Here is a 25,278-nt window from a genome sequence, read left to right as displayed (position 1 = left end):
TGCAAATCAAAACTATTTTAACTCGAACTGAAACTTTTAACTAGCTCCCTTCTTCCTCTGGGTTACTGCGTCACTTTTCGCTTACGCTTTCCTCCTGGCAAGATGCTCCTACAAAAACATCTATGCGCTGCTATGCTTTATATAAAAATTATTGTAATTGCTTATGATCAAAAGGTATATTGCCTATAAAGAAATGATTTTGATGTGCCTAAAAATAAAGATGGTGATTCGCCTAACTTAATTTTGTCAAGATCCTTCGCTATGCATTTATTACACCACCACCAAGTTCCAAATCATTCGTATCATATCATATATATATATATTATATTTATGCGTTATATTTATATATTATATATATTTATAATATATATATATATATATGCGTATTTATACATATTTAAAAAAATATTTGTAAAGGCATGTCACTAATGCAGTAGCTTTTAATTCTTACCTCCTTCTGCTGTTTGATAAATAACTTCGGGTCCAAAAAGTGATTTTCCTCTTGTATAGTAATTCCTCACTGACACACGTATTGAATAATTTGTGAAAGGATGTAGATCACGAATTGTTACTGTATTATTATCTGTGCTCTAGAGAAAAATTTGGAAAAAATAAAAAGAATTATTAACATTTTTGAAAATTTACTTTTTGAAAAGAAGTGTATAAATTTGAAATAACACACATTTGCTCCAAGAATGAGCAATAGGGCATAGTTTAAAAGCTAGTGCACATTTTCCCAAAGTTACAGTTATTTTTAAAGGCGCTGTATCAAATATTAAAGCTTCATAATTTTACGTGGCATTTGACACTGACTTAATGAGTTCACATACTTTTCACATTTAAAATATGATAAAACTTAATTACTCACTATTTTACTGCATAGCAGTTTATCCGATTCTTCAAAGCACTCATGGGTCAAAACAATATTTGATGGTCCGTAATAAACTGTGAAAAGAACAGTGGGGGAGGATATTTTGTTGCAAATTTCAGGTCTCTGAACTTCAGGTAAATATAGCGTTAGGCTGTAAGATGTCCGGCTTACTAGCTCAGCAGTTTCATTATAGAGCTCTGAGATAAGACATTCTGCACCTGAAAAAAAATGAGATACATTTTTTTCGCTCTAGAAAAGAAAATGTTTACATTCCAGTTCACTTCACGGAACTAAGAAAATTTTACATATTTTAAATAAATTTATTTCGTCTCTATCTGAGTATAAACGTCTTAGTTATATAGTTTCTTACTTGGGAAAGGCTGTAAATGACCACCAATAGCTCGAATACTTCGGATGCCTGTAATTGCTTCTGCTGTTATAGGGTTTCTTTGGTGTGACATGAAAATAGGCTTTTCAGTTAAATACTCTGAAATTTCATTTTCTTTGCTCATACTATATAATTTACCAAGTGTTTTATTCGAATACAGCACGTATATGTGAGATTTGTCCACAGTTAACGAGGTTGGAGGTAGTCCTGAAATAGAATTTTAGTTCAATTAAAAGTAGAATTATACAGAAGAATGTTGCACATATTTAAGCAAAATACCTAATTTCTTTTTGTATTATTTTAAAGAGATACGATGCAGAGATAAATTTCATGAAAACCTATCGCGCCCAAAATACAAGTATATCCCCATTCATTCTACAGAACAGCTTTAGTGTCAATTAGAAAAACTGGAAATTGTCAAAATGCTAATCAAGTAATTTTGCTTATTTTCTTATTTTGGTAACATTATTACCGTGCTACGGTTTAAATGCAAAGTTCAAGAAAATGTTCTTTCCATAAAGTTAAGATTGTTCCAAAGGATCCTTTTGGCTGTTTAACTGACATTTAATCATTAAAACAGAGCGTATAGCAGTGCTCCATATCTGAGAGTAATAAGTTCCAAGAACAATATGTAACAAGGCTTTGGATATTTTAGCTTAAATTGTAGAAAGATTCAGATTATTTTAGACGAGGCAAAGCACACGTGGGATTTCTGTTTAAGGAGGGAGTACGCCTTCGTGGCATATATTTCAAGGGGAACTGGATCACTTTTAAGTTACATGTGGAGAAAAACACAAAACCTCCTTTTCTCCTATACTACTGAAACTGAGATGGAAGAAGTAGTCTTGCAGCATTGGACAAACTTATGTTGAAATAGTGAAAGACAGGTCAAATTAAATCCTTTATGAGTACTGACAGCTACGATTTCTTGCCAACATATTTCTGTCTATCAAATCACTATGAAAATATTTTGTAACTTGAGAATACACATAACATTCCGCCATAACCATTTTCATTCCACCTGCTTAGATAATTCAATGTAAAACGAGTATTCAAGCGCGTAACTGCTGATGCAAGACAGCACTAGGCTGTGTTTAAGGTTCTATATTTCACTATGCTGCGGCCTCTTATCTCTTGAAGTTCATTTCCTAACATACTGGGATAGTGTTTTCCTTCTGCGCTGTAAGCCACAAATCACCGAAACTACCGATACTGAATTGGAGAATGCAGGAGGAGGCCTGCTTCTGCATTTTATAAAATTAACGTTGAATTTTAGCATTATTGTTACCGCTACAGCTAAAATCAAAATCTTGCAGAAGAAGACTCATTCTTTAAAAAGCTGAAATTTCCCGCAAGCATATAAAGGCTTAATATTTTATAGATTAACCGCAATTTTAATGAGCCTTGTGCAATTCTTGTGCTTTAGTAATAGAAGGACATAATGCAATCAAATCTCCGAAGAATGCAGTTTTTAAAAAGAGTACACTTTTTAAAAAGATTTAAAAGATCGTTAAAATTAAAACTTACTTAAACGCATTTAATAGGGTTATTGTTTTAATGTTTGGTCATTATACTAATCGTTAAAGTATCAATGCTGTCTGCAAGAATCATTTTGTCACCAACTTTAACCACCGAATAAGAAGCAAGTAAAATTCTGCAAACTTCTGTTCCACATTATGACAGAATTTCGAATTCAAAAATACCCGCAGTCATGGTTGCTTTTAGAGTATCAGCATAGTAGTTGATACAGAGGATCACAATCACTGCAAATTTTTGTCTGATTCTTGGTTCAGTGAGGTCCATTTTATATTTTTCTTCAAAAGAATGATATTGTTATGAAATGTACAGGTGTGGTAAGATAGTTTCCCCGCAAAGCAAGTTTAGGATTGCCATAAAATGGGAAGGGAAGGCAGGGTTGCCACATTTGGCGAGAAATAGCCCATTTGGCGACAAAATTGGCGATATGCCATGGACGGATGGAGAACCTTCTGAAATGAATTCTTACTGATTTAGCCCAGAATGTTCTCAAACACAAGCCGAAAGCTATATAAACCCTGCTGGTCCGCAGTCAGAGGGAGTGCCTTGTCTAGAGTGCGAGATAGTTAGTCTCGAGTTAGTTAGTTCGTGCGGAGTCGATCGAGTTGACAGCCGGGCAGCGAGTGGGTCGTCGAGTGCACCGAAAGAATGTCTCTTAGTGTATCGCGGTTAGTGCATCGTCGAGAGAGCGTGTTGAGCTTCGGGAACGACTGAACCAAAGAGTCGGGAGCTGTGCTCTTTGTGCCGTCTAGTGCATCGCGAGTTGTAGCATGAAGAGTGTCGAGAGTACGTGGAGTTCTGAGAACGACCGAGCAGAGTCGGGAGCTGAACCCTGGTGCTTTGCAGTAAAGCTGTCTCCACCGTTATAGCCTGATAACCTGGAGGCTGTGTCGCTGAGTTTCAGCATGTTTATAGGAGATCTTCAACGACTGTCAACGTGATTTTGGAGCTGCCCTGAGAATATCTATTATATTAATTAGTAAATAAAGTGTGTTTCGATACTTCATCAAGTGTCGTCGTTATTCACTCCAAATCTACGAATCCCGTACGAACGCGAAGGAAGAAAATAACGTAACAATATAGAACGTTACTACTGCTGTCCGTAGGAAAAACTTCTTCATAATAGAAACAGAATGTTCCCTTTATTATTGTGCGACATTATAGTTTATTAAGTAATCATTTTTGTGTGAAATAAGTCTTTTTCTATTTTGTTTCTTATGCAAAAGAAGTTATCTTTCAGTCAGTCATCAAATGAAATCTCTTAAGTCTACGACGAAAGATCTGTGTAGCCTGTAGATGAAACAATATGTCCTTCATCATTCGATAAGCATTCTATAATTTGCCTGTTTTTTCCTCAAAATTATAGAATGCAAAATTAAATTCTTATGAAGTTCTGTAAACAGCCTCTGTCAGATGTTTCTATTTCCTAAAATACAAATTTTTACAAATCTTTGAATATTGGGGAAGAGATTGGAAAGGCAAATTCACGGCTATTGAAATAATATCCAGGATCAATAACAACTTTTGACTGCTTTGAAAAGACAGAAGGTATATTTAAGTCTTAGGTTTTTATCAGTTTATTACACGTTGCATAATAATAAAATATCTTAGTCTCCAAGTTGTAGTTAATGACTCAGTAGGCCGAAATGTGTGTTTTATATTTTAAAAACGAATTCAAGAAAGCCGTTATAGAATAGCAGTTTGAAAAATATTATTTGAATAGCTATCTGCGCCCTTGCAAATCGGCAACTTCAATTTTAAAGCAAAATTTATTTCTTTCAAGTAATACCATTTTGGAAACAAGTAATCTCTCGAAAGGTATATTGTGCACATTACAAACGTTCTCTTGTTTCAGCTGAACTGAAATTTATAAAAAATGTGTTGTCCTTTTATTTCTAGTAGATGTCATTTAACCATAGCTGTCTTTGAAATTAGTTTTCATTCTCCTTCAATAAAGTCAAAGGGTCTGCGGTTAACTTCTGCTAAACATCTTATAATTCATTTCAAGAATAGAACTAAATTTCCTCAGAAAAATTCTAATGCAGTTTGGCGTTTACTGATTTGAGTAAGAGAATAAAAGGAAGATATAATTGCAATAAATATGATAATTAAGAAGGCTACTTCATAAGAAATTATTTGAGCAACTCTATAGATGAAACGAAAGGGGGATATTTACAGTTTTTTATCACCCATTTAAAAGAAATGAATAAACTGAAAGACCAGATAGAATTTAAAAAGAATATTATACTCAATATCAAGAAGTGGGATAAAATGAGATGGAATAACTGGATTATAATAAGAGAAATTTGCAAGTCTCCCACATTGCAACTATTAATTATAATAATGAGGTTATTTTTAAAACTAACTAGTCCCTCAATTTTTTAAGTATAAATTTTAATTTTTAATTAACTCAGATACAAAAGAGAGATCGTTTTACTTCATTTCATTGAATACCGAAGAAGTTAAAAATTCTTGTATCGATCGAAGTTAACAATGAAAAAAATGTCGCTATTTAATTCTAACTTTTAAATAAAAATACATTTAGTCATAATATAAGGAATTATTATATTCTCGCCTGTGTGTCCTCGTGGTCTATCTGGCAGCACGTTTACCTAGCAGCTGGAAGATGTGCGATTCAAATTCCGGCGAGGGCATACTTGATTTCTCATGCTTCCTCGCTCTGGAGGATCTAATGGCTTTATAATAATATATTTGTGTGTTTCTATTAAAAACGGTAGATATCTTCTGAATTATAATGCTATTATAGTCCTTAAATATATGGTATAAAATATAACAGTAAGCACATATGTAATTTTCTTAACACGCAGCTTTTAACAAAAGAGACTATAAATTAAATTGTTCGATAAACCTACCATTAACATTGATCTCGGTTGTATTTATGAGAAGTTGACAATGACATCCATTGATATCAGATGACCAAATATGTCCGAAGTTTCCATCCACCCATAGAATCTGAGGCCGCGACGAATTTGTGCTGTCAACTGTCATAGCTTGTCCGACTCTCATAATTGATGGATTACAGTTGCATGACACATTCTTTCCCGTCATTCTTTTAACTTTCATTTTATTTGTTTGATACTCTAATGCCCGGGAGGAAAAAAAAGGACGTATATTGGATCCACTGACATCAGAAATCATTAAACTGCAGCTATTGCCTGACACTATTGTCCATATTAAAGATCTGAAAGTAAAGCAAAAATTAAAAAAATAGAAATACAAATTTGGGGAAGGGCGGTATGAAAAGGAATCTAAATGAACATGCAATGAATAAAAGAAATGTTCATAAATTCAAAAGAGTATAAATATTAAATCTCATAATAAACATTATAACTAGATAGGCACTGAAAACATATACCTAGAAAAGGGTCAAAAAGAATAAAAGAAATGTCAATAAATTCCAAATTGTAAAATATTATAACCAATAAGAAACTTTATAACTAGATGCACGTTTAAAAAAATATACCTGGAAAATGGTTCGACTTCTAAACTTTTAATTATTGATGAGCGGTTAAATATCTGTTTAGGAGACGTATTGTAGCTCAGATCCACTGACCACACACTACTAGAGCTTTCTTTCTTGTTCACTTCAGCCCAATACAATTGCCTACCAACCCAGTCAACTGTTAGGCAGGTACCCTCTGATGCCAAATGTTTTATCTGTAAATCAAAAATGGTAAATTCAGCATTTATTTAATCTTCTTTATTTTAAACTCTAACTTTTAAATTTGAATCAAGTTAAGCTTTCATCTTTTGCTATTTTTCTTAATTAGTATTTCATACATATTATGTTTTTACATTTTGCATTACAATTGGATCTTTACTTTGTGTTTATACTTTTTTGCAAAGGAACCGAAGCATCACTTTAGCTAATAGGCTATAGCTTGAAGAATTTATTTTTAATAATATATCTAATGGGACATAATTCAAATACCAAAGAAATGTTGGTTCCATCTAATGAAGAGACCATTATAGCACCCTCTTCTTCCATCCAAAATACTCTTTTCTCTTCAGCAAGATAAGCAATTGCAGCAGGATGAGTTGTTTTGCTATACAATAGCTTTTCTTCGTGAAAATCAAAATCGGCCACCCTCACTCCATCAGTTTTTGCTAATAATAATTGAGGTACTGGACGTTCAATCGATGTTTGAGCTTCCACAGTATCACTTGGCATTCCTTCACCTGCATCAGTGATGGCTCGTACCTACATTCAATTTAATTTAAAGAATAATTAATGTTAGTTCTTATATGGATAAGTTATGATAGAAAGCAAAAAGAAATGTTTTTATATGCAAATGCTTATGAGGCAGTCTGAATCTTGGATGACTAATAATGAAATGGGGACTTTTATTGTAAATTAATCTTTAATTGAAAATTTATAATTACCATCTTATAAAACACGTTTGCTAAACAGTAAAACATTTCTTTCTTCTAAACGCACATGATTAACACTGTAGCATTTCAAAAATTACTGCCATAACAATCCACTTATAATTTACATTTCTAAATCGAAAAATACCCATTAATTTATCGATCACAAATTTTAGAAGTGCAACAAGCTATAATACATATCCACAAATTTCTTAACATAAAACTAAGATGTGACTCACTTGAAAATAATAAGTAGTATTGGGGATCAATGAGTGACTCTGAAATTGCAGTGTGTTGCCGTTTACTATATCGTCACACAGTGTTACATTAAGAGAGCTTATATTCAACCAGCAAATAACTCTGTAATTCACAATAAGTCCATTCGCCATTTCTGGTCGAGACCACCGGAAATCTGCTATAATATCCTCGTCTTCATGAACAGGTGACGATTTGTGTGTTATGAAAATCCTTGGATGCAAAGGTTTGGAAGGAACTAAAAGAAAGACATAATACAACCCTCTAAATATCATACTTAATTAATAAGTTCAGAAGTTACATTTGTTATTTCAATACAACACAAGAAATTGCAGTAAATATATGATGTTTCGTTTCAGATACATATAATATAATAATTCTGCCTTCTCGAGGATACACGCGAGCTTGAAATTTTAATGAACTGTTTTTTTTAACAAAAGCGGCGTTCTTTTCTAGTTTTTATACCATAATACAAAAGGAGTTATTTATATTATAATAATTTTCATCAAAGATTTATCTATTAGAGTATTATAATAAAAAAAAACGAAAAGCAAGGATCTAACTATAAAATTTCCTTTAAGCATAAAAGTATACAAAGTAACTACGAATACTTTACAAAGACAAAATTCTATCAAGTCATACAAAATGCTCTTCAAGATAAAAAAGAATAAAAATATTCTATCAAGATTGAGTGTTACGAAAATACAATGTTTGCTATAAAGTAGTAAAAGTTATTGATTTACCGGATTTCATAGGTTACAATTGTAAGGAGCCCTCTTTCAAGAAGATTTTCAAATCACTTGTCAGTTTTCCATCAAGGAAAACCAGTGTAAAAGTGTGGAAACAGCAAACATATACTGTGCCTTAATGGGAAGGGTCTCAAAGTTCCAGGACGTGGGCCTCATCACGTCGTAAATCTGCCCCTGAATACAGTGTTTAATATAGAAATATTATCATTGTGATTACAGTGCCATTAAATGGGATGGATTAAAAGGTCTTATCTAAAGAGACTATGTTTGTTTATTGTGTGCAATGGAAAAGTTCCTACTTCAAACCAACATTTATGCAGCTAAATTAACTTAATTCTCTTATTTGAACTGCTTGAAAATACAAGCATTTTATGATAGCATTTTTATGTTAAGTAGTAATTGTAAGTAATTTCTGTTAAAAGGTATGTTAAGTATATGTAAGTCTTTTTTCTGAACCTTTTTCACTGCCTAAGATTAAAGGTGGTTTCACGTTAAATGCGGGGATCGTCCTCGCCAGTAACCCGGTTGATTCAGAGCTGATTGTATTTTGTCACCAAGAATTAAAATTTTAAACTTTCCATAAGTCTTACTTTCAGATCTACAGTCTGTTGCCCGTATAAAAGGATTCACGTCAAAATTAGCATTTGACAAAAGATTTTAAGCAGAATGTTTCTAGCAATTAAAGAAAGAATATAATGATACAAGCTAATTAAATATTCTGTAACGCTGTGTTGTATTACGTTGTAATGTTGCGCGCTTCCAACCTGCACGCAACAATAGTGGTGACTGCTGAGAACTGGAAAGTAGACAAAGTCTTGAGAAGGGCTTAAATCCCTTTTTATTCAACTTTAGAAATTACAAATGCGTGCTCTTGACGCTCACAAACTACGCCGACCCGGCGGTAAAATAAAAATAAGAAACTAAAAAAAAGAATAGTAACAAGTGACTAACTACGAGGCTCTCTAAACGTAACTAACCTCACCGCGTTCTAAGATACCGCTGATAATTCAGCAAACTTCTGAATATTACGTTGAAAGATTAACAATCTGCCGAGGCAAGCACACAGGCCGAAACGCGTGGTTCTTCAATTTCTAACTAGCCACCTCCCCGCTCGTGAAGCAAGAAAGCACACTTTCGAACTCGTTTCCCTTCTATTTAACTCCGATTACTTCCGCTGACAATTTGAATCCTTGCGCGTTCTACTAAAATTTACATACTCTGGCATTGGCAATTCCAGGGGAAAGTAAAGCTTGACAGGAAAGATAGTTTAAACTTAAAATAAATGTTAGTTAAAATAAATATAAACCCTACAACGTATAGAGGTCTAGAAGGTCCTCTCCCAATTTTATCCTGTATTATTGCTGTCCAATTATTAGTTGGAGCTTAAATCTGCCTAAGTCAAAAAATCTGGTATCAGAGAAGTCTTATAGTGTGGTGTATTAGCTTATTCAGAGAATATTTTTTGCGAGACCTACGGTATCATCTAGTATTATATTCAATGATTCTCACACTTGATTTACTTTTGTTGCAGAATTGTCCAGTTCCTTTTGGTTTCTCTGTGGCCACATTCAATTAACTCTGAAATATACTTTTATGCATATAAAACTGGTGTTTCTTACAATATCCCTTTTCCCTAATTAGTCTATAAATCTTCCCCGCTTTCTGCATTACAATCGTAATTGAATATTTTGAAGGTGATTGTTATTGACAGAAGTTTGTATCTATCCACTTCAGATTGTGTTGTTAATAAAATTCCTCCCTTTGTAATAATGGCGTTTATCATAAATATTTCAAAACTGGAAGAAATATTATCTATTCTTTCATTCTTCTGAAATACTCTCCATTCTCGTTATGAATTCCTGAGGGTCATATACAACATTTTATACCTGGGGGATCTTGCCAAAACCGTTAGCAGAAAGTAAAATGAAATATGACATAAAATAAATAATTAAAAAAAATCTTAAATCTGGCTTTGAGATTCTGGTCTAAAGAATATGAAATTTGTGTTAGAAAATAAGAGTTGGTCACATCGTTAAAGGAGTCTGGAAGTCAGTAAAATACTTTTCTTTTGTCAGCATAATTTAAATGTTTAATTTGAATCAGATACTTAGGTGAAAACTTTGCATATATATTCTTAAGTATGCAGTTATTAAACGTGTAAATTCATACCTTTTTTACTATTCCTTTTCTCTGCTTTAACATGGAATTTTTTTATTTTTCCTTTTTTTTTTTCTTTTTTTCCATATATTAGCGAAAGGTGACGGTACGACTTCATAAATTTTTCTTTCAAGCTTTTTAAGCATTTACGGTCATTTTTCTTCCCCTGTTCTCATTCCTCCTATGTTACTCCTTTATGTTTTTTAAATACAAAAGCAAAAAAAGTGCTTCTAGATTTCAAACGCTTACATAGGTCTTCGTTTACTATTTTCTGAAAATAAAATGTTAAATTTTAAAGTAGATAGTTTTGAATTTACTTCATCATTGGCTAATCGTTAAAAAGAGATCAAGTAAAAGAAATCTCTCACATCTTGTAGATCACTATTGAACTCGGTCTCAGAAGATTTAGTTGACTGTTAAATGTTTTAAATTATTTCTTTGGTTTTACTTTAGGAAAATTTTTGTATACATATTATTTTTGTAAAAGATTGCTGTGACCTTTTAAATTTAAGTGACCTTTTAAATTTAAAACGATTCCTTTCATTTATTAAGAGAATAACTGGAAATGAATTGAAAATAAATTAACTTACTGAATTTTAGAGTTTTTTTTTTTTTTTTTTTTTTAGTTTTATAAATGTTGTCATTGCGATACTGTAGCAAAAGTATTTATATATGGCTTCGTAAACAAAGAAAAGAAAAGGTAAGTATCCCAGTTTCCGCCGAAGCAGCTATTTTAAACCTGACAAAGTTATATTAAAATAGAAATTTGTAAACTAAAATTAACAAGTTAATTTACACAACGTATTCACAAGTTAGCTGGACAGAAAAATTTTGATTTAAAGAAAATTATACTTTTATGTCATACATACATATAGTAAAGGTATTTACTTTAACAAACAAGAATCATTTTAAAAAGCAAATTCTTGAATATGCAAGAATTTAATTTTTATTGTACTTATAATACCTGAAAACTAATAAAATGAAATTCAGTTTAGAAATAGACAAAGTCAGACATAGAGCTTTGAAAGTGGAGAAGTGCATACTTCCTATGGCTAACATAAGATGTAAATATTGATATTCAGAACATTTCAAATAAGAATATGGTTTATAAATACCTGACATAGGTGAATGCAAAAATACTGATGTTTGCCTCGACGAAGCCCAATAGGTGTAAGCCTTTATCGTTATTTTTAGCAGGGTATATGGCGACAGATATTTCATAGTAGGATATACAAAGACTGTGTCACTTGTAACCTGAAGTTAAACAGGAGATTGCATTATATTCATACAAGTTATACAATTTAAAAGGCTTACGTGTGAAAGAAGCAATCTTATTACAAAACAACTTATTGGTTCTTACCAAATTATAGGTTTCATCGCCATCATCTACGCTTATTTCATAGAACACAGTCCCATAGTTCACAGATAAAACAGGACTCCACGTTATATTGAAACTGTCCGATGTGCCTTCAATATTAATCTCATCTTCGTAAACTGAATGTGGGACGACTTTGACTGTGTCCTCATCATAGCCTTCTGCAGATATAACAAAATACTGTTTTACGCACTTGAAAAGAGCGTTAAATTTAGCTAGTTTAAGAGTTCATAAAACTAAACGATACTGGTTGTCATAAATTAAGGAAAAATCACAAAAATAGCGACAACTCCCTCAAAAATAAGGCAAACCGTGTAAAATTTGAATATGTTGCGAAGTAAGAGTAGCTGAGTAAAACTGCGATATTCAAATCAGTGGCGCTGCTTTCGGAATACGTCATCAGCGAGGAGCATAAAAGTCCACGTTTGAGAGCAAGCCCACATATTTCACTGTCTCAGTAACATCAGAAATCTGAGATAGCCAATTCGTAACAATGACCTCCAGGCATCATTTGCCTGCAGAACTGCGATGGAGGCCATTGGGAGACTAGAGGCAGGACAAAGTCAAAACGAAGTGGCCAGATGGCTAAATGTGAGTCCTTCTGTGGTTCATAGACTTTGGAGGCAATTTCAAACCACAGATTCGGAACCACTAAGAGGTTCCGCCAAGGACGGCCATCTGCTACGACGAGCGCCGATGACCGATATTTGACATTATGTGCACGCAGGAATAGAACCGCTACTCCGACTCTTCTTAGATACCCCTTGCTGCCAGGAAGGTTCGTATCAACGTCAACTGTGCGTAGAAGACTTCAAGAAGGTGGTCTGTATGCGAGGCGACCAGCCATTTGTGTGCCGCTCACGTCACGCCATAAGAGAGACCATTTTCAGTGGGCAGACAACATGTCTACTGGACGCCTGATCAATGGAGGGCGGTTCTCTTTAGAAATGAGTCCAGGTTTAGTCTAGAAAGCGATAGTAGGCGTTATTTGATATGGAGAGAACCTAGCACCCGTTATCATCCGTCAAACATCCGTGAAAGAGATGCATACGGAAGGGGCAGTGTCTGTGTTTGGGGTGGCATCTCTTTGGGTGGACGCACAAACCTCCATGTCTTTCCAAGGGGAACCGTGAATGCTCAGATTTATAGAGATGACATTCTTGATGTTTATGTGCGCCCATATGCAATAGGTGGTGCTTTCCTGTTACAGGACGACAACGCAAGACCACACAGGGCTCGCATCGTAGATAATTATCTTAAACAGGAAACAATTATGCGCATGGAGTGGCCAGCTCGATCCCCGGACTTGAATCCTATCAAGCACGTTTGGGATGCTTTAGTGACACGTCTAGCTGCTCTCAACCCCCCTTTCAGATCCTTGTCGTGCTTTCAACTGCTTTGCAAGAGCAATGGCTCTCGCTTCCTATAAAACTGATAGACCACATAATTGAAAGCATCACACATCGCTGTATGTGCTGTATTGCTTCTAGAGGCGATCATATTCAATATTGAAGGCACTTTTCCTATACCAAACTGACACCTTCGATTTGTTCATTTTATACATGTGCTAATTTCTATACTACCATATTTGTCTGGTGATTTCTTTTTATGTTATTTGATGCCTTACTATGTGTTGTATATTGGGGGTAAGTTTCATTAAATTCTACATGTAACTTTTTCAGTAATAGTGATTTTTGTAATTTTTCCTTACTTTATGATAACCAGTGTAAATATGATAAATTAAGTTACATAGCATGTATGTATGTATAAGAAAAAGGCCTAAATTTATCTACATATTACAAACATCTAAAGCAAAAATAACATATAATAATTTTTTTCTTTCTTGACCGAAATCCCATTCAATTCAAAACTATGTGCGCATTTAGTGCCTAGTTTTCCAAAAGTCTTCAGCTCATTGTTCCCTTCCTGAGGTTCATTTCGCCCAGCGCCCCTTACAAGTTTTATGATATTGTCAGATCCAGTTTCAAAAGTTAACTGGATAGCTTGTTTAATCCAATTTATAAAAGATAAAAGCCAACAAAAAGTTCAGTTTTTATTACCAACAAAAATCGCGAAAGTGTCGACTATGTAGCGAATCAAAACATAGAAAGATATTTTATCAATTAATTTGTCCTCAAAATAGTGCATATAAATGTCAAGAAAGCACAGGTCTCAGCGGATTACCCACGGATAATCTTTCAATATGGAGACAAGATTTATTTCAGGAAACAATTAAAACTGGCAATCCACTTCCCTTTCTTGATATTCTTATAATGCGCAATGAATCTAATTTTAGTACTATTGTTTACTATAAACCGTTTTCTGTTTGTTTCCTTCCCCGTACTAAATCATGTTAACCGGCTAAGCAAAAAATACCATTTTAGATATACCAGCCTAACTAAAACAGCGTTAAAGTTTCATATCAAGGAATACGAATCTTATGTCCGAAAAGAGGAAATAAACAAATCTAATCCTAACTGAGAGCTTAATCAGAGTTTGCTTTGCAAAAATTATCCAAAAAGCTCCTTCAGTTGGAGAACTGGATTTCCCTGAAGCTTTTCACATTCACAAAGATTTATCTTGTTTAGTTTATAAGGTATTTCTCCTGCCTTCCTAGCGTGCCTTCGTGGTGTAGTGGTTCCGCATCTGGGCCGGTATCCAGAGGTCCGTGGTTCGATTCCCGGCGAAGGCGTTGCTCATTTTCAATTCCCCTGCTTCTAAAAATATACCTAATGTCTCTACAGTGGCGCCTGAACTAAAAGAATGTTGGATGATGATTCTCCACACCCAGGAGTTGGCGATTGGGTCCCCTAAAAACCCCAGTCGCCCTTTAAAAGGGGAGTATATAAGGTATTTCTTCCGCCTTCTTAGTTCTTAGCGTGCCTTCGCGGTGTAGTGGTTCTGCACGCTGGGCCGGTATTCCAGAGGTCCGTGGTTTGATTCCCGGCGAAGGCGGTTGCTTATTTTTCATCTCTTTTGCTTCCAAATAACCTAATGTCTCTACAAGGTATTTTCTACTTCTTTTCAGCATGCTTCGTGGTGCAACAGTAGCACAATCGACGCGTTTCCGAGAGGTCCAGGTTTGAGTCCCAGCGCATTGCGCATTTTTCACATCGCCTGCTTCAAAATTTTCAAATAACTCTACAAGTTAATAACTTCAATTCCAATCCAGTTCTTCTGAGCACTTTCAAAATAATATTAACTTAATTTTTCATGTTTCTGTTTCTATGAACAGGTGGCGCTACCTTCTCGCACGTTTTACATTTCTCCGTTTGGTTTAAATATAGCTCCTCCTTTGTAGAATTTCTTTGCTTCTGACGATGAGGGACATGCGCCTATTTGCCCTCGAAATCGATGGAGTCTTGGTTAAAATTTACACCAAGCAGAAGGTTGCTGTGTTGCCTAATTTATGTTTTATTTTGGTATGTTTTTCTTCTATCTTGAAAGACATTATAACTTCGTTTATACTTTCTAAATAATAATAAAAAATACTTAAGTAACTAACAAAGTCAATCAACGCTAAAACTTGCAAGATTACTTATGAAAAGTAAAATGCTTACCTGGATGTGGCTGCAAAGATGAATCAATTATTTCCAGTGACGTCAACCCATTTAGCCCTAAACCTTCTACGCCAGCAAAATTTTTACCATTTATGTCACTTACAAATGCTTTCAGCTTTTCATGAAGCCAAAACAGTCTGTTACTGAAGTACCACATAGACCCATGTCTAAATTAATAAAAAGAACATCTGAGCCTCAAAGTACATTTTTTTATATATTTACATGTTAATTAAGTTTCAAAATGCATATTTAGGATTTTGCAAATTTTCGACATATATAAAAATTTGAAATAAATGACACCTTGTGTAACAGATATTCATAAATATTACGTGTATTTAATTCATTGTAATATTAAATTATAGTACATAGAAGCTCTTTACGTAATAAAGAAGATAAATACAGGTTCCTATATCACTAAACGAGAACTTTATTAATTCTTGATTAAGCAATAATGCTAAAAACCAAGTAAATTAAGACTGTGTCCTTTTATTTTACAACCCATTTTTTATCACAATATTTTTAGATACATACATTCCATTTTCGGAAAGAAGACCAACAACTTCCGGTTTCTCTAGACTGCGCAATTCAGCATTTTGACCAGCCAAATGGGAACGATACATGACTGAGCCTTCGTAACTTCGAACCATCCAATACACATTTTTCCTCTCAAAATCCAAAGTTAAACCCATAACTAAAAGAACAAAGAAAATTAATCAGGAAATAAAATATTTAAAGGAAAAATACTTAAATTCAAAAATTTACAGTAATGTTCTAAATAAAGAATATGCGAGAGCTAATCTGGTTACTTTACATAAAACTACTTAAAAGATTTTTTGTTAAAAATGTTCTCTATCAGTATTGTTTGATATGACAGGCCATTTAAATGTGAATTCTAGTGAAGGAAATCATGAAAATTTTAAACTTTCAAATTTTCTGAACACATCGAAAACAAATTGACGTATTGTAGAATATATTAAGAAAGTGATATTATAATAACAAATAATTTTGCAAGTTTCATAAAATAGTACCACGATAAAATAGCCCATGACAAAAAAAAAGGTCCCAAAAAGTAGCCCATGGCAAAATAAACCAAATTCAAAGGATTCTGAACTGGAAGGGTTTTAAATTTTTTAGTATATAAATATATGCAGACGATGTAAAAGTGTGCCGCGACGTATATATCAGTTAGTAATTACGTCTTTGCACTCAAATGTATCATAAAAAATAAACACGTTTACATTTGATGTTGAACACATATTTACATATGCTGGCCGAAATGTTTCACAATCATTGTGAAATAGGGTGCCGTAGTAATACTAGGTACTTTCTTTCTCCTTCCAGCATGCCTTTGTGGTGTAACGGTAGCCAAATCGGCGAGTTATCGAGAGGTTTAGGTTCGAGTCCCGACTAGAGCATTGCCCATTTTTCACGTCTCCTGCTTCCAAAAAACCTAATGAATCTACAGTGGTACCCAAACAAAAAGCTGGTGGACGACACTTCGTTACCACCAGGATGGGTCCCCTTATCACAGTCACCCTTTAAAAGGGTATAAGGTATTTCTCCTACTTCCCTAGGGTGCCTTCGTGGTGTAACGGTAGCACGCTGGGCCGGTATTCCAGAGGTCCGTGGTTTGATTACCGGCGAAAGCGGTTGCATATTTTTCATCTTTTCTGCTTCCAATTAACCTAATTACTCTACATGTGCGCCCGAATTAAAAAGGTTGTGGATGATGATTCTCCGCACGCAGGATTTGGCGACTAGGTCCCCTAAAACCCTAGTCGCCCTTTAAAAAGGAGAGTATATAAGGTATTTCACCCACTTCCATAGCGTGCCTTCGTAGTGTAACGGTAGCACGCTGGGCCGGTATTCCAGAGGTCCGTGGTTCGATTCCCAACGAAGGCGGTTGCATATTTTTCATCTCTGGCTTCCAAAAATATACCTAATATTTCTACAGACTCACCTCGCCGATTGCGCCGATTACCCCTCATCTGTACACAACTGAAAAGCTCGTTTGCAGCGGTGCTGCTCTGTTTCTACCTGGAATCTTACTGGAGTGAATATCTTCAAGAATAAATTCTACTTCAAGCTTAACCAAGTTGAGTAGGACTAAAAGAATGTTGGATGATAATTCTCCACACCCAGGAGTTGGCGATTGGGTCCCCTAAAAACCCCAGTCGCCCTTTAAAAGGGAAGTATATAAGGTATTTCTTCCGCCTTCTTAGCGTGCCTTCGTGGTGTAACGGTAGTACGCTGTGCCGGTATTCCAGAGGTCCGTGGTTCGATTCCCGGCGAAGGCGATTGCATATTTTTCATCTTTTCTGCTTCCAATTAACCTAATGACTCTATAAGGGGAAGAGTATAAGGTATTTTCTGCCTCCATTCTGCATGCCTTCGTGATGTAATTGGAAGCATACTTGACGCGTTTTCGAGAGGTCCTGTGTTTGAGTCTCGGCGAGGGCATGGCTCATGTTTTACTTCTCCAACATCAAAAAGCCACGACTCTGCAGTAGTAATTCCACTTACAGGTTACTGTGGCATCCAAAAGTGTAGTATCCTCAGGGACTGTATTCTAAATTACAATTGTTACACAATTTACAGAAGATTCACATGTTTTGAGCAAATCCCTATCTGTCGTCGCAATTATCGAAATATGAGTGTCAAGAATCACTGATTTAGTTGTTTTTACTTGTCTTACAGGCCTTTTTTTTTATTTTTAAAAAGTATGTATAGAAAATATTTTATTTACTTTTAAATACTGAAGCTGTATGTGAATTTTGTCAAATGATATAAAAAGTCGATATTAGCATAAAAATATTTTAGAACTGAAACTAGATATAAGATATTCAGTCTATTATATCTCGGGCTTTTTTTCGTCGCGGCTTATTTTATCATGGGCTATTTGGATGAGTCACGTCATGAAATATTTTATTAAGTATGGTTTATAAGGCACACCAATACTAGGAACTTACTGTTAAGCAATTTTATTAAAATTAACGCCTCATCACATGCACTGTCTAGAAGCGAAAGATAAAAATTATATTAAAAAGCGAGCGAAAAAACTTAATTTAAAAAATACAAGAATAAAATATACCATGTGCTCCTGAAAAGAGAGCATTCTTCATGTAAATGAAATGATCCGCCCCATTTAGGTGCGATCTTTCTACACTGTGGGAAGTTGCCCAATAAAGGTAACCATTTACAGAATCTATTGCTATTTCCTTCGCCATGGTCAAAATCGGAAGCGGTTCTGGTTGGCTTCCATCAAGGTTAGATCTAGAAATCTACGACAAAATGAGATAAAAAATAATTTTTACCTTTTTTTAGTAATGTGAAGCAAAATACCAATGCAATCAAAATCACTTTAAATGCAATGTTAAATTAATTTTAAACAATTGCTTCTCATTTGTATCTGTCAAAGACAAAAAAGTTACCAAATTATAGTCTAAACGTTAGCGTAAAGTAACCCAGAAGAACTGTTAATCTTAAGTTTCATTAATCCGGTTCTGATTGTTAATTAATCCGGTTCTGATTGTTAATTAATCCGGTTCTGTTGTAATATATACGAAAGTGCTTTGCACTTTCGTATATATTACAACAGGATGTTGAAAAACGTGACTACAGGCATTATTTCCTTATATATTAGATTCGAGTTAGTACTTTCAGTTGGAATTTTCCCTATAATAAAGTAGATAATTTTATCAGTATCAAGTTTTGTAAAACTTTTCCAAAATAAAAATCTTTCTTATCTTTTATATAACCGCCTCCAGAGTTAAAAATTCCTGTTAGTAAAATAGTAATCATATTGTAATAAGTTTAAAACAAAAACATTCTATACCTCTATGAACAAAATTCGCGAAAGAATATCTTAAGACCACTTTTCCTTCTCGGTTACCGAGGTAGTGCAAGACTTTGAAAACAAATTTAGGGAACAACCAAAAAGACATATTTTACTCGTTTTAGCGGTCAATGACTCTGCCTTGAGAAGAGCAATATTTGTTATTATATGTGCAGCTGGTCGCTTGAAATAATTTATTAATAATACCTCTGGGGATTTGTCTTGTAAAGATAGGAATTTTTTAATGTTTGAAATCCAGTTAAGCATGAGGCGTCACTTAATTTATAATGATTTTCAGGAATTTTCGCTCTTCAGGAACAATATAAAAATTAAAGTTCTATTTTTACAATACCCTCCAATCTACAGTGTAAAACTATTCTCATAAAATCCTTTGCCTTGTTTTAAGACACTTTATAGTCGGATGAACATGACAAGGATTGATATTTGAAGAAATAGAACTTGAAGTCATTTTTTCAATCAAACTATATATGAAATACAAGTAGTATATTTGCTCAAGCAGGCTAACTCACACCTGTCAGCATAACAATTTGAGAATTAAGAAGTTAACAGTGACGTGAATCAAAATAAAAATATAATATAGATAAAAATAATATAAATTTTTCTAGAATTAAATAAAACTCAAATATAATTTCTAGCCAAACATACTTTAGGAGTAATTTATTTTAAGAAGAAATCCTCCTTTTCTCGTATTTAACATATATATTTACAGTATTTCATAAAAATTCTCTAAAATCATAAAATGAAGTTACATTATTTTCCAAGTATAGCCTAAGTTAAAAAATATAAAACATTTATACATCTAAAATATTATTTTCTCTAAATACTAATGCTTTGTGAAATCATTATTTTGTTAAATTATCTGGAGTTCATTAATCTGAATACCATCCAGATACAGATTTCTGATCATTGAACAGGTATTTAATTATAAGAAGATAAGAAACCTGAGTATGTTGCTTAAAGATAAGAAACCTGAGTATGTTGATTGACGACTGTTATACAATATGCTATAGTTTTTGTTCTCAAACCTGCGAGTAGAATGAGCAAACTACTCTATTTATTTAGAAATGGCATGTCATATTGTAGAGTCAGTAGTTTTTTTTTTTTTTTTTTTTTTTTTTTTGTTTTTTTTTATGCAGGTAATGGGAAAGACGAGCTATGTCCTCGCTAGGACTTGAATTCCTGATCTTCCGATTGCTAGCTGAACGTGGTTTCCAATTATATCACGAGTAAGAAGAGGGGAAAAAGCTTTACATTATTACCATATTACTTATAACCTAAAATTAAAAATGCAGCCAAGAGATGTTTTTACGTTATAAAAAAAGACACGTATGTTGAATTTGCATCAGATAAAAAAAAATTTAAATAATGAACCTATAGAATCTAATAAATCCTTTACGTATTTCCTCTTGCCTGGGGTAGGTAATGCCTACGTCGATCATATGTCCTTGGCATACATATGTCAAGCTCAAATGAAACGGCCAGATTCTTCAATGTTTGTTCCAGTGCTCTCTAATACTAATGTAATAAATAGAATAAAAAAATAAGGGTTGAGTTTTGAATTTTTAAAATTACTTGCTAGAAATTGGAAATATGCAGATACTTATGTTTTGCTACATAAAATTACAGGCTTATGAATTTTTGTATAGTCAGTTTACGATTTTAAAATACTTTAAAAATATTAAATAACAAATTATATCTAAACCGTTGGTTCTCAACGGGGTCGATACCTCCCCTCAAGGGGCAGTGGAAGAATGCTGAGGGACAATGAATTTGTTTTGGGCGACAGGGGCAGCGAACATGTTTTGGGAGGTAGAGGGACGATGAGCATGTTTCAGCATTCGAACTTAACTTAAAAACTGCCGCACAAATGTATTATAGTGTGTGCAAACAAAAAAACTGAAGCTGAAATATCTTATATGTCAAAGAAAATGATAAAATAACAAAGAGATTATGATCTGAGATGATCTGTTGTCAACGGGCATCGTCGGAAAGAATTTCTGTATGAAACTGTTACCGTATTCGACAGAATATAAGCAACTTTCACGTATAAAGGCAATCCTGAATTATTTGAGCTAAGAAATAAAAAAATGGCTTGCATACAAGGCGGTATCAAATATACGAGCTAACTAAGTTGAATGTGTTCTAGAAAACAGTTAATTAAGCGATTGAAATATACTAGCCTGAGGTAAAACTAAAGAAGTATACTTTTTGTAATAAAACTAAACAATACTGAACAAATTACTTTACTGTAATTTTCAAAATCTTAGTCTGGCTGCATATTTAAAACTAGCATGGTTTTCAAAATGTTAAAGAAACTAAATAATGGTATTGTCTTACATTTTTGATCATTTCTTTACAATAAGTAAATTCCGGTATTGTCTTATATTTTGACCATTTCTTAATAATAAATGAATTCCGGTATTGTCTTATATTTTGACCATTTCTTTATAATAAGAGAATTCTGATTATTTTCTATATCTTTCTCATTTTTTTCTCTTTTTGAAAATATATTGCACTACAAACTTTACAGAAAATAACGCTCACCATCTGCTGCACGGGAGTGGACCAATACAATTTTGGCGCAAACCAGTCTATTGCAATTCCAGCGGCCATGCTGATATTCTGCATCCGGGTCAGCGAATTGTGAACAGACGTGTTGTAAACATACACAAATGTTGTGTTTGTGTTAATAAATAGCATTTTATCATACCAGCAAATATCTGTAAACAAAATATATTTCAATTTTTAATTTTATATGCACAATTTATTTAAAAAGAGAAAAACTTTAAAATTTATTTCCTCAAATTTAAGGAAAAAACTGAAATATTTGTTTAAAATTTGATAAATGAGATAAAAAAGAATAATTTAAACAGATAAAAAATAAGATTATATATAACACTTCAATGTGCTATTATATTTCCCCAATTGTTAAAGGAAAGTTCTCCTTTTATATGAGAACTAATTAAACTTCTTTGTTTAACATTAACAAACACTATAATGAATTTCTTGCTAAATGTTATGGAGCGAGCGAGTTAGAGTTTGATAATTTAAATTATAACCCTAAAAGATATATCAGCTGCCTTAAAACTTGCACAGTATAAATATAAATAAAAGCATTTCTTTAAATAATTTACAATAGTTTTTTTCATTTATCAACAAAGTATACATAAGCAAAACATTACACTGGTGTGCAAAAATTAAGGACGAGACGGTTTTTTTCAATATAACTTTGTACAAAAGCTTTCCAAATCAACACATTTAATACCGTAAGATCCCCAATACGTAAGGACATGAGTAATGTAAGCAACACTTACTAAAAGAGAAATTAGAGGGATAAAAAGAAGCTTTATTGAAAAAATAGCATGGAGCGCAATGCGACTGAAGGCCGAAACATCCCTGTGATGGGTGTCCAGCAAGCAACATCCGGTCTTTAATAGGGGATATGATCTCCCCTGACTACTAGGCAGATTTTACAGAGTCTGCCCATGCTGAGAATGAGGGTGTCAATGAGTTGTTGAGGCATTGCTGCCCATTCGCCTTGCAGCGCCAATCGAAGCTCCGGAATCTTTACTGGTGGTAAGGTACGAGCTGCCAAGCGTATGCCTAGAAAATCCCATACATGCTCGATGGGATTGAGATCCGGAGATCGTGCCGGCCAATCCATATGTTCAATATCCTCACTCTCTAAGAGCTGTTCGGCAGCTACTGTGCGATGACAAGGTGCATTGTCGTCCATGAAAAGGAACTACGGACCCATAGCGCCTCTAAAAAGACGCACATATGGAAAAAGAATCTCGTTACAATAACGGGTCCCGTTGACTGAACCTGCGTCGAAGATGTGAAGGTCTGTACGACTACCAAGCATGATGCCTTCCCAAACGAGAACACCGCCACCTCCATACCTGTCCCTTTCAATGATGTTCGAGGGATGATTGCGGCTTCCCCGCTCTCTCCAGATGAGTATGCTATGAGAATCGCTACTCAGACTGAATCTGCTCTCATCTGTAAAGAGTACTCGTCCCCATTCATTGTCTCTCCAATTCCGATGTTCCCAGCACCACAGAGAACGCCTTCTCCGATGGGCAGGCGTTAAAGGTACACACCGTACAGGGCGTCGTGCAAACAGACCACCACCGTGCAGTCTTCTGGCCACGGTAAAACGCGATATCGGTCGTCCAGTCGTCTGTGTCGTGTGTCTAGCGATTTCTCCCGCTGTCTGCCGCCTGTTTCTTCTGGCCTGTAAGGCAATATACCGGTCATCTGCGGGTGTGGTTCCTCGTGGACGACCACTACTAAACCCCCGGATAGCTGTTCCTGTAGTTGGAAATTGTCTCCAAAGTCGTGAAACGATGCTGTGAGCAATTCCGAACTCTGAAGCCACACTTGTCACACTGCGGCCTTCCTCCAACTTCCTAATGATTCGACCTCGGGTAAAAGCATCCAGATGTCGTCTAACAGATTGATTATTCGCCATTTCTCGCTGAGGCAGCAACTCGGTGTGATTTTAACTGCTATACGGCGTGCAATCTCTTTGCCAGAAATACTGATCTTACACCGACAACATGCTTTATACTACTCAGACACTCCCCCATTACGTCTACCTGCATATCTGCGCATGTGCTACCGTACATCACCTTACTTAATCTCCTGATTGGTCTTTCTGTCCGCTCTGCCTCTTCGTTCAGCTGATATGCTAATTTTTCGACTTCGTCCTTAATTTTTGCACACCAGTGTATATCCCCCTTTCATTTAAATAATAAGTGATCAGAAATAAGCAAATTTTATTTAGTTCTTAGCTTATATATGTTAGGAAATTATCAATTATCTATAAAGATATTTTATGCATACCTCATCAAAATAATAGATAGCGTAAAATATTGCTTTCTGTTTTAAAACTGAGTACAGTAATGAGCTTCAAACATAATATTATTGTGGAAAAGAAAATTAGTGCAGTATCTAGCCCGAAATTGACTTTTAAAATTATATAACGTAACAGAAGTTCTTACTTTGCTAGTGACAAAACACTTTTTTTGGGGGGAGGGGCAAACATAAAAAGTCATTGTAAACATCTGAGTAATTTTTGTATTAACTTTCCATATGTTGTTAGAAGGCTAATGTGCAATTAGTCGTTTAATAAAAAAGTACATAAAAATGCAAAATACGGAAGCCGCAGTTAACACTGGCAATAACATTGTTCATACATCTAAGCAAAAATTAAAAATGGAGTATATATGTTCCATAAACTGTTGAATTTGCCTTAGCACGATCTTACCTGTAACAAACATCCTCACGTTACAAACACCAGAAATTCCGTTAGGGTAGTCAAATGTTAAAATTCCAGTGCAACGATCTCCAAAGTATCAGTTCTATTGTATATGCGTAATCTAATTATGTGATGAGTATACTCAACAGTTTCTGTTATGTAGCTTTTCCTGATTTTATGTTAATATTCACTTATGTAAAAATGTAACTACTACATTGTTTCTTAGAAGAAAGAGCACACCAGTCTATTCAAATCTTTCGATCAAAACTTTTACCTCCCGCTCCCTTTGGTGCAGCCACTCAAGCTACCACTTCGGGGTTGTCAAACTGTAGCTGGATAGTGTACTGGGGCAATACCTGTTCGATCCTGTAATAATTTCTATAGTACCCTATGCACTTTTACCAGTTTAATAGCATAAAAGTACAGTTAACAGTAAATTTAGGTGTTACAAATCAGTACAAATATTCATTTGCAATTTTTTTAAAGATTTGCGAGAATTTGTTTTATTTTCTGTGCTAATTTATTTATATTTAAAACTACGCAAAATCTAACCTTTGGCTTGACTTTCTGCCATCTATGTGAGTCTTTTCTTTTCTTTTCTGAGTGCACAGAGTTTCTGTATAAAAAAAGCTACATCAATCTATGATTGAATTTTGGTTAAATTTAAACTGGAGTATTTGTTTATATATATTAACCCTTTGACCGCAGGTACAAGATTTATAAAAGCGGTTAAAAAATTCTTCTTCCTGCGAAATTTATCACATTTAAAATTCGAGTTTCTGTCAACGTGATAAGAACGTTCCTCGCATATATTCATTATAAAAGATGAACCTGTTATTCAGGTATCCCGCTTTCGGAAGCTCCTCTACGAGCATTTTT

The 25,278-nt window shown here is 34.3% G+C and overlaps 1 protein-coding gene and 1 long non-coding RNA gene across 3 annotated transcripts in view; one reads left to right on the top strand and one right to left on the bottom strand.

The window, feature by feature from the left end:
- Positions 1-25,278, bottom strand: part of sev (receptor protein-tyrosine kinase sevenless) — a 215,533-nt gene that overhangs the window by 39,212 nt on the left and 151,043 nt on the right. For both annotated transcript variants that reach the window (XM_085810043.1, XM_085810044.1), the window contains exons 17-29: positions 21,681-21,856; positions 18,372-18,561; positions 15,812-15,971; positions 15,281-15,447; positions 11,706-11,881; positions 11,461-11,599; positions 7,424-7,677; positions 6,748-7,017; positions 6,280-6,473; positions 5,669-5,997; positions 1,242-1,466; positions 869-1,089; positions 452-590 (exon numbers count right to left, since the gene is read on the bottom strand). In XM_085810043.1, coding sequence (XP_085666169.1) covers positions 452-590; positions 869-1,089; positions 1,242-1,466; positions 5,669-5,997; positions 6,280-6,473; positions 6,748-7,017; positions 7,424-7,677; positions 11,461-11,599; positions 11,706-11,881; positions 15,281-15,447; positions 15,812-15,971; positions 18,372-18,561; positions 21,681-21,856 — 2,640 coding nt within the window. The remainder of the gene's footprint in view (positions 1-451; positions 591-868; positions 1,090-1,241; positions 1,467-5,668; positions 5,998-6,279; positions 6,474-6,747; positions 7,018-7,423; positions 7,678-11,460; positions 11,600-11,705; positions 11,882-15,280; positions 15,448-15,811; positions 15,972-18,371; positions 18,562-21,680; positions 21,857-25,278) is intronic.
- The window catches only part of LOC118182838 (uncharacterized), a 312,802-nt gene that overhangs the window by 283,023 nt on the left and 4,501 nt on the right, over positions 1-25,278 (top strand). The gene's annotated exons all lie outside the window — the stretch shown is intronic.

Source organism: Stegodyphus dumicola, chromosome X2 (genome assembly GCF_044657685.1).
Source record: "Stegodyphus dumicola isolate Sdum_Otavi_A_Nest chromosome X2, ASM4465768v1".
Taxonomy (NCBI): Eukaryota; Metazoa; Arthropoda; class Arachnida; order Araneae; family Eresidae; genus Stegodyphus; species Stegodyphus dumicola.
The sequence above is the reverse complement of the archived record's forward strand: the minus strand, read 5'-3'. Positions and strand labels throughout refer to the sequence as shown.